This window comes from Mauremys reevesii, linkage group 13, assembly GCF_016161935.1.
Source record: "Mauremys reevesii isolate NIE-2019 linkage group 13, ASM1616193v1, whole genome shotgun sequence".
Lineage (NCBI taxonomy): Eukaryota > Metazoa > Chordata > Testudines > Geoemydidae > Mauremys > Mauremys reevesii.
The window spans coordinates 582,466-599,063 of NC_052635.1; the positions used below are offsets into that span (position 1 = coordinate 582,466).

General features: G+C 48.7%; 1 protein-coding gene across 1 annotated transcript; it reads right to left on the reverse strand.

Moving 5' to 3' along the window:
• Positions 1 to 1,753: 1,753 nt before the first annotated feature.
• Positions 1,754 to 5,990, reverse strand: LOC120381164 (putative olfactory receptor 10D4; the record flags this gene model as incomplete). The annotated part of the gene is made up of 2 exons (XM_039499291.1): positions 5,145 to 5,990; positions 1,754 to 1,783 (listed from the first exon to the last, which is right to left on the reverse strand). Coding segments are annotated over exons 1-2 (876 nt in total), but the record flags the coding sequence as incomplete, so codon positions are not given.
• Positions 5,991 to 16,598: the final 10,608 nt, after the last annotated feature.

Consider the following 16,598-nt stretch of genomic DNA (forward strand, 5'->3'; position numbering starts at 1 on the left):
CGTCCGGCGAGGAAGCTGCCTGGGTCTAGGAATGTGTGAACCCATCTTCCCTCCCCCCCCTTCCTTTCCGTGTGGGCTACTGACAGTCTGATCATCTCATTGAATGCAATTAGAGTATACGGCGCTGTGTCTCCCAGAGACTAGCCGGCTCTTTGCTGAAAGGGGATGTAGGAAAGTCAGTCATCCTCGTTAGTCTCCCCTGTGTGAATGTTCTGTAGGGAGAGATTCTTAGTTTATGAGCCGCTAGTGCGGACAGGGTACCCTCTCTGTGTGTGCATGTGGAAAGTGGGTAAAGGGACAGTCTAAAAATTCTACCTCACCCCCTAAGGGTACCCCAGCATAGTACATGTACGTACATTATGGTCCTAAAACCTGCAGGTATTTAGAGAATTGGAATCTTCACATGTGTGAAAATCCATCTAAACAGTGCCCATTAGAAGGTATCTTCAATCTAGATAAGATCATATATCTCAGAGGAGCTTTTAATCACAAAGAAAAGCCTCTGACACAGTGTGAGCAATTTGTCTAGGAACGGGTTAATTTGAAACTCGGCTAACCCCAGAGATAAAGAGAGAGAGCTGCTCTGCGTACAAGGTCAAGGAGCCTGCACAAACTATGCTAAGTAAAATTGCTTTCAGCCCCAGCTGGTTGTGGAAAATAAAGAGAGGCAAACCAAAAAAGCAGTATAAGTTACAAAACTGAGATTGCATTTGCAAAGCTTAACGGTTCAGTGAGATCCAACAGTTTTTGCAACCCTGAAGCCGGACAGGCAGCTGACCTGAACTGGAATCTCTGAAAGAGACGCCGCAGGAGATTCCAGGGTGTAAAAGAACAGCCATCCCAAGAGTGGAAGCATGTTGGAAATGCTGGACAAGCTGTATACAGGATAATCTCCCGTCCACCTATTTCCCTTCTCTGAACATTATACACAGACATGCCAGTCTGGATATGTGTAAGTATTAAGGTGGGCTTAAGGCTTGGGGCATTCATATTTTTCCTGAGTGATGTGGGAGTGTTCCCAATACTCTCCATTGTTATTATTTTTAATGAAGCTTTAAAATTTGGATATATGGTGTGCTTTCTCTATCTCCCCCCCCCCCCCGTCCTGCAATGTCAGTTTGATCACCTGACATAAGGGATAATTGGTAATAGAAATTTGTCACAGTTTGGTGAGCAATAGAGAATTGGGGAGCCCTGTAGAATTTACACCATCTGTTTTACCCTTGTTATTTTATGTTTGCTGTGTTTGGTATTGTTTGGTATTATATGATAAGGATTGTATGGTTAAAGGTGAGCCCTAATAGAATAAGGAGACACTATCTGGTTTTGGTGCACTATCTAGTTTTAGCTCTGTTTTGTTTAACCGGTTACTGTTGGTTTTTCTGCTCTGTTTATTTGGGCGTTGGGGGTGTGGGCGGAACTGAACTTCTCGTTCGTAATTCCTCAGGGTGGAAGCCATGTGTGCGATGAAGCTCTGGGGTTGTATTGAGATAATTCTGTCCCGCCCCCCCCCCATGACGGACAATGTACTAGAAGTGGAAAAATCTGGCTTAGACTGTAATTTTCTCTGCTGTCTGTGTAATTTTCTTTTCTGTTTAAGTGTCAGCAGACAAATGAGTGGGTCTCTGGGTAGACCCCCAAAGGAGTTTGGATTGTGTGTTAAGTAAATGGCCTTTACCCAATGGCCGTGTATTTTTGCCAGGTGGCAAGCCTTACTAGGGAGAACTTGAGTAGTTTTGGGAGTAAAATGTTTTAGGGAAAAGACCAGAAGGGTGGGGGCTAGCTGTGAAGCCCACCCTCCTAGCTAAACTGGTAGTGGAATAAGTTTGTGTCCAGGATAGGAACGATTCAGCGAGAAAAGCAGGATCGGGCCCAGGCAGGCAGGCAACAGAGAGATGGGAAAACAGGTTGGAAACTTTTGAGGGTGTAGTGAAAAGGAGTAAGTGAGTATAAGCATGAAAATTTCAAATACTCAGAAGGATATTTGGAATGGTGATTTGAATTGGTAAGTGGCTGCTGAAGGAAAAAGCAAGTGATTTAAGGGAAGAGCATGTGATTTTTAAGGGAAAGTGAAAAGTTAACTCTTTAGTTGCTGGAGGGAACAGCAGTTGTACTTTGTAAAAATGCTAAAGAGAAAAGTTTTTGGTGTCTTTGAAATGTTTGTAAATAAATTCAGGCAAAGAAAATATGGGGTAATTCTCCTGAATTAACCAGAGTATTCGTATATTTTAAGTAATGATTGACTGCCCAGAAGGGGTAGACTTCTGTTTTGTCTTTCAGATAATCAAAGAAAACTAATGCCAGCTGAACAGCATTCAACATATCATGCATTTACTGACAGAGTAACAATTATGTTTTGTGTTCTATGTTCTGTCTTGTGGTGTCTGTCTCAAGTGGCCAGAATTGTTGTTTAATATTTTTATGGGATGGTCTAATTTAAAATCAAGTGGCAGTGTTAAATTGAAATGCAGATACTTGTTTTGTTCAATTTAGAATACAAAGTGTTTGGATATATCAGAAAAATGTGATATACTAAAGTCTAATACATTTTCCTAAGTAAGAGAAAGAAACTTTATTAGCCAAATCTTTTAATTAAGAATTGTTATTAAAATTTTCATACTAACAGTCTTTAAAATTAAGGACATGGAAAGTTAACCCACTCCCCATATTGTACATGGGATCCTTCTGGCTACCTCAGACTTCTAGCCAGAGGGCTGGGGATGGTGGAAAGCTATTGGACTAGAGGTTATATTAAGTGAACTCATCAAAGTGGGTGTGCTTGTCCTGGCCTGTTGTTCTAAAGCTCTGTAATAAGGTTATTTTAGTAAAAGGGTATATGTGGCATACATTAAATAAGACTAATGTACTGTGTATGTGTTTATTGTTAACAAAAGGTGTATAAGTAAAAGTTTCCTTTATAGGTTAAAGAAAAAAAATGGGAAAAGGAAAAAGAATGAGTTAACATGCTAAAAATGAACTGGCCAAGATTTGTGCTGAGACAAACTTAAAGTGGCCAGATGCCCTTCCTTTGGCACTAATAAGTATAAGAACCATTACTTGGCTAAAAACCAGAAAAGGGGGGACTTAAATTTGCCCATGCAACTATAAAATTTGTAAAATCTGCAAAGACACTAATGCAATGTGTTAGGTTTTTTTTTTCACAGGTGAAGAAGAAACAACCCAAAGATCCTAGCAGCCCTACCACTCCTAGGAACCAGAAGACTGGGTCTACATAAAGATCCATCAATGAAAGACTGCCTTGGCTCCACGCTGGAAAGGCCCTTTCCAAGTCCTCCTGTCTACCAACACTGCTGTGAAGTGCCAAAGACTGACTGCTTGGACCCAGGATTCTCACTGCAAAAGACCCCTCCACATCAGAAAAATTTTCCTATTGATGATTAGCCTATTCTTTCTTCTAGTTCTACTGTGCTTCTGGACAGCTTCTGGACAACCTCTCCCTTGTCCACTGACAGACCAACTGTGCCTTTAGACTTTTCTAGAAAAAGCAAAGCTATTACAGGGTGATATGTGCTGGAAACCTCTCCCCTGTAGGATGCTAAACCACAATTGTTTTGGGAAAGAAGAAGAAACACTCACTCCACTGACATTGCCAAAGTCCAGGAATTCCTGACTAAAAGGACATTGAGAACTGACCCTGGTGAAGAAACAAAGAATTGTACACTGGCAAGGAAGAAATTTATGGGACCCATGATTGGGAATGTGGTATTAATTGACTTTTGGGGTTTAATCTACAGGCTGTGCCCTGTGTTTTGGATAAATCCTTCAGTATGTATTGCCCTCCCTAATTAGATTTTAAATGACATTGCCCTTATCAAGTTTTCAAATCACTTCTACATACCCAGATTGCTCACAAGGGGATGCCATTAGATTAGCACAACAGAAGGCCTGGGTTATTTCCTCTGGAAAGAAAGAGAATTGAGCAGATCCCTGTGGGCTAGAGCCAATATCTAAAAGCAAAGAACATGATCAGAAATTGGGCCAACTAGAAAAGGCTACTAGCCTTATTTTTGAAACTCAGCTATTTTAAGTACAGGCTGGAGTTACATGTCATTTCAGCCCTTAGTTCTATGACCCAGAAGTTACTGACAGAGATGGTATTAAATATCACTGAGGCTGGGAAGGTATTGCAGTGGGATCTAGACCAGACTTGGCCCACTGCCCTTACAGATGCATCAGGAGTACCATCTGATCTGTGGTCATGAAGACATACTTGGACACTTTCTGGATGGAAGTGGGGACATTCAGAGTGCTCCTTCCAAGCATATGGACTGGTTAGGGTGGGTGTGGGCTCCCACATACTGAATCCTGCTGGGTCCATGGGGAGCATGCATATGGGACTGAATTATTCACCGAAACATCTGGGAAAATTAAACCACTTGGTATACCTACCTGATTTATAGTCAGTGTCCCAATCCCTTAGTTGTTAAATGAACATTCCACTCTTTTGTCCATGCATTCATTCCTGGGTTGGGGGTAACTAAGCTCAAAAAAGCAGTTGTACATATATCTGTAAAGCTTCATTGTTTTTTGTTTTTAAAGTTTGAGAAAACTCGCCAAAAGTTTGTTGAGTATTCTCAAAGGGGGGATTGTTGGTGCCACTAGGCCTGAGTAAACCAAAGTTGTGACTTTGGGCCTGAAGTGAACCAAAGTTCTTACATGCTGTGAACTTTAACCAGCCTAAGATGCTAACAGACTGCAAGCAAAATGTGTAGCTGTCAGCAATCTCCGCTTGCAAATGTAGGAGTTTGGAACAGCAGAAGCGGGGAGGAGGGGAGAGGGGGAAGGAAAATTTGTATGCGTTTGTTCTGTGAAGGCCAAAAGATAAGCCTGTGGATGAGAACTTTTCTAACACGCTGAAATGTAATGCCTAATGTAGCTGTTGCTGGGAAGGGAGGGGTGAGGGGGAAAACCGAACAAAAGGCTCACACAAACAAGGGGGGTATAAATGTTGGGACCCCGCCTGTGAGCGGGTGTGCAGGATTTGAGAAGGCTGTTCTCCCTGGCACCTTTCTTTGTGCACAAATAAACCTGGTTTTGCTTCTCCACCCTGGTGTGATAATTAGTGCGACGCACACCGGGCAACGAACCCCGCTGTTGCTCCGCCTTGGGCTCTTTGAGCCAGCAACAGGCGTGACCACGTTGCTGAAGAGCTGCACAGGGGTCACCAGCACTTTGCTCAGCTGGGGCTGTGTGTAGACCAGGGCGCAGGGCCCAAAGAACAGCGTCACTACGGCCAGATGTGAGGCACAAGCGGAGACTGCTTTGCGCCTCCCTTCAGCTGAGTTTATCTTCAGGACAGAGTAGACTATGCGGATGTAGGATGCGAGGATGAGGAGGAAGCAGGCTGTGGGTACCATGCCAATGTTGGTGAAGCTCACCATCTTGATGACATACGTGTCCGCACAGGCCAGCTTGAGCACCGGGAAGATGTCGCAGAAGAAATACTCCACCACGTTGGACCCGCAGTAGGGCAGCGTGAAGGTCAGGCTGGTGAGGATGGTGGCGTGGAAGGAGCTGGCGATCCAGGTGCCGGCGGCCAGGAGGGCGCACACCCTCCAGTTCATGATGAGCAGGTAGCGCAGCGGGTGGCAGATGGCCACGTACCGGTCGTAGGCCATGACAGTGCAGAGAAGGCACTCGGTGCAGCCCAGGAAGTGCCAGAAGAAGACCTGGGACATGCACACGCCCAGCGAGATGGTTCTACTCTGAGCCCAGAGGTTGGCCAGGAATTTAGGGGTGCTGATGGAAGAGAATCCAAGGTCTACGATGGAGAGATTGCAGAGGAAGAAGTACATGGGGGTGTGCAGGCGGGAGTCAGTGAGGATGGCTGAGAAGATGATCAGGTTGCCCAGCAGGGTGCAGAGGTAGAAGGCTAAGAAGGTGACGAAGAGGATGGTCTGGAGGCCGTCGGTGTTGGGGATCCCTAAGAGGACGAAATGAGTCACCACAGTGTGGTTGACCCGCCCCATAAGGGACCCATTCCTGGGGTAGGGGAGAGAAATAATGCCAGTGAGTTACTGAAACAAACAGACCTGTCATCCTAGAGCTGCAATGGTCACCCTTTCTTCCAGTGCCCCCATGACTCACTGTCATTAGGAGTGGTGAATATTTCTATCATTGTAATGCCACTTGGGGTCAGGGCCTCCCTGGGCTGGCCCTGAACGTAGAGAGAGAAACTGTCTGCCTTGAAGGTCTTACAGTCCAGAAACAAACAGACAAGGGGGACGACTATTCTATTCTATTCTATTCTATTCTATTCCAGTTTCTTTTCTTCTCTCCTGATCTATTCCAATTTCTTCAGTGCTATTCTATCTAGGCCCTTTCCCCACCCTTATCATCAATGGTGGTTTGTTCTCTCTCTCCTGCGCTCTGCAGAGGGATGGCCATATGTGCAGTGCAACACTTTGTTTTGGTAGGGTTTTGTTATTATAAATACAGGGGCTGCTACATGTTTGTGTTAAGGAAGAGGACAAGGATGGGAAATACAAACAACTGAATGTTGTGAATAATTGCCCCAGCTTTTTTAATGATGTGAATGGTGTGTGTGTGGGGGGGGGTTATTGGGGGTTAGAGAGAGAAGGAAAAGGAAAGAAGGAGAAGGGGAATTGCCACATCCAGAGGTGCTGGAACTTGGGAGGTTGGGGGTGGCTTCACCCCTTGGCTTGACGTGCATTCCATCATTTCCAGGGTTCACCATTTGGCTCAACAGCTCTCAGCACCCAACGTGGCCACAGTTTGTCATCTGGTCGGCCGTGATCAGCAGGCTGGGCTCTGTGGATAACCTGCCAGAGGGATTTTTAAGGTGATATTTTAAGGACAATAATGAAGTGTCTGTCTGTTTTTCCAGGGAGTTTTCCCCATGCAGGAGAGGCTGGGCTGAAGGGGAGATGCTGGCGGGTTGGGGCTGTAACACACAGAGAGAGGGAGATAAAGGATAGCTACACAACAGACAGACAGACTGGCAGGCAGGCACACAGAGAAGGATGGACAGACGGCTGGATTGATTTCTCTCTACAGAAAATATTGGGCTGACATCTTCCTCGGAGTGAGACAGAGACTGGCAGATTCAGAGAGAGGCGGAGACTGAGGGACAGAGCGAGAAGAACTTTACCAAAGCAGGAGTCTTACACTGGCTGCATTGGGAGGGACCGCTCCAGCTGCCTGGAATTCTTCCTTTCTGTCCACGGCCCTGACTCCTCTGTAGCACCATCCAGCTTTCTTATCCCAAACGGCCCATCGCCCAGGAGAGGTGCACAGCCTGGGCTCTTGGTATCCAGCCCGGAGACCTAATCCGCTCCGAAGCTAGCGAGGGCTGCCACAGCGTATCGCCCCACTCTGCGGCCAAGCCCCACAGCTTTCTCACAGCTTCCAGCCTCCCTTACGGCTCTCCGCGGTCTTTAAATCCCCTTCAGGCCCATCGGGACCAGGGCCCTGAATCCCGCCAGGCTCCCAGACTGAGACCTAGGCAGAGTTGCCAGTAACGGAGATTCTGCATCATTTTCAATAACGCTCCTAGACCCCCGGGACCAGGTCCTCCGCCGGCATCAATAAGTGTAGCGCCATTGAACTAAGAGGGCCAGATCCCCAGCTCCACCGGGGTCCGGATTCTGCTCCTGCTCCCCGACCTGACTCCTGGGGAACGCCATCAGATTCCCTGGGGCTGTTTCCCCTCTCAGCCGCACGCCCTGGTGTAAATCAGAGTAACTCCACTGGAATCAAAGGAGCTGTGTAGATTTCTACCAGCTGAGAATCTGACCCCAACATTGTCTGGGGCGAGGGGATGTTCATGCTCGTCTAGGCTCTCCTGCCGTGTGACACAAGTCAGAGAATCCCCCAGGGGTGTGAAATAGGAGGAACCTGGGCCAGACGTGCAGCTGGAGGCCTCTGAAGCCAACAGAGCTTTGGCCTTGGTTTGTGTCCCCCTCTGTTCCCCTGCCCCTTCGCTGTGTCTCTGTGCACAGGGATGTATTCGTGCCCTTGTGTGGTTATGTGTGAGGGTGAAATTCACCGCTGTGCAGACAGAGGGCAGCATACGTCCTGGGCACCACTTCTCCTCACTTTTCACAGTACAGCAGCCCTCCAACTCCAACAAGATCACGGTATTCGTGGGGGAATTTTGTGATACTGGGGAACAAAGCCGCATAGGAAGAGGGAGATGGCTGGGTGGGGACAGAGAGACACACGGGGACAGGAGGATGGGGTACAGGGACACACAGGGACAGAGGAGTGGATGGATGGGGGCAGAGAGACACATGGGGTCAGGGGAAGGGGGTACAGGGACACATACGGACAGGGGGTTGTTGAATGGGGGCACAGAGACACATGATGACAGAGAGAGGGAACAGGGACACATAGGGAGAGGGATAGGTAGGTGGGTGGGGGCACAGAGCCACACAGGGACAGGGGGAGGAGGTGCAGGGCCACATAGGGAGGGAGAGGGTGTCTGAGTGGGGTGGAGGGACATATGTGGACAGGGGTTTCCAGGATACATGGGGGTGCAGGAACACATAGGGACAGGGACAGAGGTACCTGACTGTATGTAAAGGCTAGGTGCCAGCGAGGGTCTGCATGCAGGAAGCTCCCTATCAATCCTTTCCCACCCCACAAAATAACCTGTCCATACTTTTCCCACCCACACCCAACAGCCCCAAGTTCACACCCAGGCTTCTTCCCAGCAATTTCCTTCCCTCTCCCTCAGCTCCTCCATTACCCCGACTCCCCACAGCCTTTGCACTACTTCTGAGGGGTGTGGGAAATACGGGGCTCTATTGTAGTTTAAATGGATTATTACTCAGAGTTCTGTATTAATATGCCTAGGAAGGAATCTATTTGTCAAAAAACATTTTTCTGAATTTTTTGTTGTTTGTATTGTTATGGACATACTTGCTGACAGGTATTTTTGGAATGAAATGCCTCAAAATTATTGAAACTGATGTGATTATATTGTGTTATTTTGACACAAAATGCATAATTTGATGCAGAATTTTGCAGAATTTTCAAATATTGTGCACAGTATTTTTAATTTTGTGTTGCAGAATTTTTTATTTTTTGGCACAGTATTCCCCCAGGAGTAAGGTTTGGACTTAAAGCAAGGACTCAACATCTTTGTTATGTACAAAGGAATTGGAGAGGGTTCAGAGACGACCCATAAAAATGACTTGAGGGCTGGAAAAATTTGCTTCACTGAGAGAGCTTTAAGGAGGTCAATCTTATCAGAAAGAAGATCAAGAGGTGACTTGATGACAATGTATAACAGGGATCGGCAACCTTTGGCATGCGGCTCGCCAGGGTAAGCACCGTGGCTGGCCGGGCTGGTTTGTTTACCTGCTGCATCCGCAGGTTTGGCCAATTGCAGCTCCCACTGGCCGCGGTTCGCTGCTCCAGGCCAATGGGGGTGGCGGGAAGTGGCAGCCACCACATGCCTCATCCTGTGCCGCTTCCCACTGCCCCATTGGACTGGAGCGGTGAACCGTGGCCAGTGGGAGCCATGCTCAGCTGAACCTGTGGATGTGGCAGGTAAACAAACTGGCTCAGCCAGCCAGGGTGCTTACTCTGGCGAGCTGCGTGCCAAAGGTTGCCGATCCCAGGTGTATAAGAACCTTCATGGGGAGAAAAGAGCAGGTACTAATACCTCTTTAATCCAGCAGAGAAAGACACAACAAGAACTAATAACTGGAAGCTGAAGTCCAACAAACTCAAATTAGAAACAAGCCATGCGTTTTTTTAACAGGAAAGGTGATTAATTATTAACAGCAGCAACCAAGGGAAGTGGTGGATTCTCTGTCTCTGGAAGTCTTCGGATTGAGGTGGGATGCCTTTCTGGAAGATAGCCTCTAGTCAAACACAAGTTATTGGACTCACTACAGGAGTAACCATATGGAATTCTTTGGCCTGTGTTACCAGATGATCTTATGGTCCTGGCCTTAAAATCCAGGAATCTATGAAAAAAATCACAGCATAGGCAAATATAGCTCTTACACTGAATTACTTTTCTGACAATTTACCAATAAATCAGTTAATTTGTTTATGGATTAAAATGGGTCCTTTTAATATTTAACACCTGGTGTTGGATCATTTCTTTGAGCTGAAGGATCTTAATAACAATAGCTCTGAGGTGTCAAACTGCCTTTATGGTTAAAATTCACTGAAATCTTGTGTATTGATTACAGTTGAAGACTTTAATTAGAATTAATGGTCATTCCCGCCCCACCTTTACTTTTCATAAGTGAAAATTTCTCCTTCAGAAGGGTCTGATGAACAACTTGCTACTACAGAGAAGTCCATGTAGAACTGGCACTTTCCTCTTCCAAGATGGCTGACATCTCCTGTTGTTCTCAATGAGACTCAGGAAATAACTCACCCAGTTTGGTGGTCATCTGTCTCCCATTGTTCTCACCAGGACTGAAGCCACAGGCTGCCCATAAAAGCCTTAAAAGTGGTGGCTTCTGGCTTCATTCATGCTGGAAACAAGGGGAGGGTGGCCATTTTGAAAAGGGCAGCTCATCTAAGGGAAGCTGTGGTTTCACTCCCCTTGAGAACTAAGGAGGTGGGAGGCCATTTTGAAAGATGGAAGTTCTTTGTGAGTTTCTCTAAAGGAGACAATTTTATGTGCTGGCAGATAAACCTCCGGTTATGAAAAATAACCGCCAAAATTACCATTCACATGATTATATATATTTGCCAAAGCAACTGAGAGGGCAGGCAGAGGAAACTTAGATTGTGTGGGGACATGGGCAAGAGGGAAAGGAAACATTGTGTGTGTAGGCAGAGAAAAGAGGAATGCAAGAAGGAGTGGAACTGGTGTGGGAGTGCAGGGGAATGAGGCGTGCAGGAGAGAAGGAAGTAGTGTGTGCGTGTGACCACAGGGTGCAGGAGGAAGAGGAAACATGTATATATGCACAGGGGAATGTGGGTCGCAGGAGGGAGGGGGAACAGGTGTGTATTTGTGTAGGGAAATGTGGGGTGTTGTAGGGTGGGAGATACTGGTGGTGGTGTGGCGGGGGGAGTGTCACTGTGTTGCCGGCCCAGAGGGCCCGAGGGGGGGCAACAGTGGGGTTTGTTGCCTGGTGTGCGTCGCACTAATTAACACACCAGGGTGGAGAAGCAAACCAAGTTTATTTGATCTCAAATACGGTGCAAGGGAGAAATAGCCATCTCAAATCCTGCACACCCACGCAGGCGGTCCCAGTATTTATACCCCCTTTTTTTGTTTTTGTACTTTTCCACTGTGGGGGCTACTTTCTCATGTATATAACCTTGATTACAGCATCTGCTTTCCGCCTATCTTATCTAATATTGGCTGCATCTAGTGCTAACGGGCCTTGCAGCTGCTAGGAGTCAGCACATAGCACAGGAGGTTACAAAAGTTTAGTAAGGCTAACAGAAGCACTTAACATGGAAGTACTTTGGTTCACATAGGCCTAGAGCAAGAAGACTTCATCGACACTTGTGGTCTTCCATCCTCCCACGTTACCTAGATTTATGCCTAGTGACACCAACAACTGCACTACTGAGCCCCTGCCCTGCTCCTTGCAGCACAGCACCCTGTAGCAGTGCACTGGTGCATTGGGTTCAGCCCTGGCTGCTAGTGGACAGCTCCCTCTATTGATCACCTGCCCCACTTCCCTGCAGAACAGCGCCCCATGCATCATATTGGAGTATTGCAGTCAGTGCTGATCCAGAGAGGAGAGCCCTCCCTCATCTACACGCTGAGGAAGAAGGAGATGAAAGCTGCCCTCGAGAGACTGGGGGGCAGGAAACTGCCAGGGCCTGAGCCAAGGTTATCCTGCTGCCAGCAGGAGCTGCCTGAGAATTGGACAGGAGAGAGGGTCCTGGAGACAGAAGTCAGGACTCCCCTGTTCTGTCTTCAGGGCAAGAAGCTCACACGGCTTCCACCTTCCTGGGTCTGACCTTGGAGCATTCAGCATCCTCTGCCCCTCTGTGCGCTTCCCACAGCGAGTCCACCCAGGCAGGGTCCTGGGGAAGCCAGAGGGTCCGGCACCCCCACTTCGCAGTCAGATGTGACTCTCAGCCAGCCAGTAAAACAGAGGTTTATTAGATGACAGGAACACGCTCTAAAACAGAGCTTGTAGGTGCAGAGAATAGGACACCTCAGCTGGGTCCATTCTGGGGGGCAGTGAGCCAGACCCCCATGTCTGCACTTCACTGCTCGTCCCCAGCCAGTTCCAAACTGACTCTCCAGCCCCTCCTCCTCTGGGCTTTGTCCCTTTCCCGGGCCAGGAGGTCACCTGATTCCTTTGTTCTCCAAGCCCTTTAGCATCTCCTTGCAGGGGGGAAGGGCCCAGGCCATTAGTTGCCAGGAGACAGAGTGTTGGCTATTTATGCACACTGATCCTTTCCTCTGCAACAATTACACCCTCTTATCCCACCACCTAGAGACTTAAGAAATGCATAGGGGAAACTGAGGCACCCCTACAGTATTCAGAGGAAACATTAAGAACAGTCCCACTTTGTCACACTCCTGGGTTCTCCTCCTACCTCTGGGAACATTTGTTCCAATTGTTGAACACTTAGAGAAGGGACTGGGGGATGGGTGGGGGACTCCTGGGTTGTAGTCGATGCTGTGAGAAGGTAGTGGGGGTTAGCAGGTTAGATTGGGGAGAGGAGGGGCTGGGAATCCAGACTCCTGGATTCTACCACTAGAGCTGGGAGGGGAGTTGGGTCTAAGGGTAACAGTGGGGGTGGGAGGGAACTGGAGGGTCCAGACACCTAACAGGAAGACAGGGGGGTCTGAACCCCCCAAACAGACAATCAAATCCACTGGTTGCATACAACGTCATTGTGCAAAAATATATACCAGGTAAGGTCTTGTATGAAAGCTTGTAATGTTCTGAACTTGATGGCCAGGATGAGGTATGAATACAGATTGTGGTTATCAATCTCTGTCTTTAATCATATGCTCATGACCGGTACTACAAATTCCAGTACACCTCACAGGGGGAGGAGGGTTCTCACAAAACTACCCATCCCTTGTCCAGCCAGGAAAAGTCAATGGTGGCCCATTAGAGTTAACGGGGAAACGCTGAAACAGCTTGAAACTGAAAAGAAAACCCCAGACTTGGAAAAGTAAGAGAGGAGGGAATCCCCGTCCCCCACCCATGAATCACGATTGTCTGAGAGAAAAAACAAAACAAAACAAAATTGCAAACCCTGAACAGAGAAGTGGGTTGACGAGAAGGACAGCTAGAAACTGAGGCCAGCGCCCCAGAGCTCTTACCCTTTTAAGATTCCCTCCTAAGATACTATGTGCAAAAGACACGTCCAGTCACACAACCAATAGGGCATTTCACAGCGGAGACCAGTCTCCCACTCTGTCTGTGAAGGACATAAATCCACCTGTGTAGAGGCCAAGCACAGGAGTTTCTTACGCACAGCGCTGGCGGAGTGTCACCTGGCTTATTAGGCTCAGAGACACTGTTCATCAATTGATTACAATGGAATATATGGATTTTTTATGGGTGGGGGAAAGTGACGGGGTGGGCAGTCCCACACCCCCGGATAGGTTCGAGCAGCAAGACAAGGTAGCACATTAGCCAATGGTTAAAGGTTACATAATGTCTTCGCCCATGGTTTTAAGTTAACAAGTTAACATTTAATTAGTACTTTAATGAAATGTATTAGCATAGGCGTGTGCACAGGGTGTGCTGGGTGTGCCCAGGCACACCCTAATGCCCGCGGGCTGGATCCAAAGCCCTAAGGTGCCCCCCGTGATGCCGCAGGCCCCATGCTGCTCTCAGAAGTGGCCGGCGTGGCACCACGTCCCTGGGGCCCGGGGTGGGGTGGGGCCAGAGGGCTCCGTGTGTTGCTCCAGGCACCACCCCCCGCAGCTCCCATTGGCCGGGAATGGGGAACCATGGCCAATGGGAGCTTTGGGGGAGTTACCTGGAGGTGTGGCAAGTGCAGCCCGTGGAGCCCTGTGCCTGCTCCCCAGGGGCTGTGCAGGGACATGGTGAGTGGCGCGGTGTGGGGCCAGGGCAGGCAGGCAGGGAGCGTGCCGCTGTGGGTAAATGGCACCGGGCCAGAGCCCGAACCCCTCCTGCCTGCCCTGAGCCCTCTGCCTGCTCCTCGCACCCCAACCCCCTACCCTGAGCCCCTTCACGCACCCTCCTGCACCCCAACCCCTGCCCTGAGCCCCTGCCACACCCTCCTGCACCCCCAGCCCCTGCCCGGAGCCCGCTGTTGCCCCTCGCACCCCTCCTGGACCCCACCCCCCTGCCCTGAGCCCTCTGCCTGCTCCTCGCACCCCTCCTGCACCCCACCCCCCTGCCCTAAGCCCCCACCAGAACACCAAACCACTTCCCAGAGCCCCCACATATACGCAGCACCCCTCCTCTGCCCCAATCCCCAGCCCAGAGCCCCATCCAGCACACAGCACACCATCCCACACCCTGCACTCCCCACCCCAACCTTTATGATGTTCGCCTTTAAAAAAAAAATTCCCTGGGTGAGTGCACACCCTAATGAAATGTGCTGCGCATGCCTATGTGTATTAGCATAAAATATAGATGTTGCATTTTGATTTGGGGTCCGTAAGAATGAAGTAGCTCCTTTGATTGTCCAACAGGTACATTCCTAGGGGATAAAGCAAAGAAACAGTGAAAGTCTATGGCAATAAAAATTGTCTCCTTTGTGTTTTAAGGCAGGCATTGGTCCCTGGGAAAGGGAGGAGGCCATATCTTATACTGACATGTTCCAACCTTTCATAAACTCAAGGCTGGAGTGTGGGAAGAATATCTCCCTACAGAAAACACTAACACAGCAGAAACAGGGCTGCTTTGTTCTATTTGCAACTTTGCATAAGACACAGTATTCAGTTATTGTTCCAACATTTGGCAATTTTGCTGACCAGGCCTATCTTAGCAAGCAAGGTTATCTTCGTTTATTCTGCTTCTTTTAGCAAATTACCATTTGCTAGGCCTCTGGTCTCTTAACCAAACTGGACTTTGGGCCTGTGAAAGAGCTAACACAATCCATACACCAGGTTGTTATATAAAATGCACATGGATTTTAACCCTTCAGTCTGTCTGTCTGTCTCTCTCTCACACACACTGTCTCTCTATACAAACCGCCAGTAACATGCTGTCCAGGCAGAGGATGACATAGAATGGAGGCTTCTGCAATTTTTGTGAAATGCCACAGAGTTTACATCCAGATGGGACCATTGGCACAGCCAGTCGGCCCATCGGTATCTCAGAGGCCACCCAGCATCCTCCCACTAGACCCAACACATGAAATTAGACCCAGGTGTTACAGCCCTCAGCAAACAAACCTATTCTGGGCCCCAGGCAGAGAAGAGGAGGGACCGAGGTGCACCATCACCTGAAAGCCCTGCACTGGCAGGGAATTGATTTAGTGAGACATACCCAGATGATCCTGGCAAGTGACCCCCACTGCAGAGGAAGGCAAGAAAACCCCATGGTCACTGACAATCTGACCTGGGGAAAAATTCCTTCCCAGCCCCACAGATGGTAAATGAGGCAAGAATTATTTATCTGGGGGTATTATCATGGCCACATGCTCATCTGATCTAATACAGTGGAGCTGTGGCTGACTTACACTGGATGGGGCTCTGCTGGGGGTACCCACTGCTTCCCCCAGCTTTAGCCTGGCTGATGCCCCTCAGTCCCACCCACAGCCCCTCTGAGATCTCAGGGCTGGGATTCTCCCCACAGGGCCTGGCCTGTCTGAGTGATCCCCTGCTGGTTTTACACAACTAGATCATGCTTGATGCAGACGCGTCCCAGGAAAGCTCCCGAGACCTTGGAAGCTGCCAGAGGCATCTTAAAATGATCTCCATGTAGCTAGCAACACTCCAGCCCTGGTAGCGAATGTCAAACACTGAATGAAGAATTCTGATGGGATGCCTGCTCTCCCCTGCTGACAGGGCCTGGGAACAGGAGACCAGGGGCAAGGATTAGCCTGTGTTTGCTTCAGACAATTGCTCCCCACACTCCTGGGAGCTAATGGTCTCAAAGCTGAAAGTAGCATTGAAATACTTGGGTGAGTCAGGCACTTTGCCACAGCAGAGACTACAGGCTACGTCTACACTACCCGCCGTATCGGCGGGTAGCGATCGATTTTTCAGGGATCGATATATCGCGTCTCATCTAGACGCGATATATCGATCCCCGAACGCGCTTCTATCGATTCCGGAACTCCACCGCCCCGAACGGCGGTGGCGGCGTCGATATGGAGAGCCCCGGACATCGATCCCGCGCTGTGAGGACGGGTAAGTTATCGATATAAGATACTTCGACTTCAGCTACGTTATTCACGTAGCTGAAGTTGCGTATCTTATATCGATTTTTCCCCTTAGTGTAGACCAGCCCAATGAAGCGGCTGTTCCTCATCCCTGTACCGTGAGAGAGGTGAGTGCATCTGAGCCAGAGAACGTGCTTTTGTTTAGGGACAGAGGGACTGCCAGACCAGGTTAACCCAAGGTTCATCCAGCCCAGGCTCTGCTCTCAGACAGTGGCTGATACCAGCTGCTTCATAGGATGGTACAAGAGACACCGTACAGAGGGCAGCTAAGAGTTTACCTACCTCTAGTGGGTCAT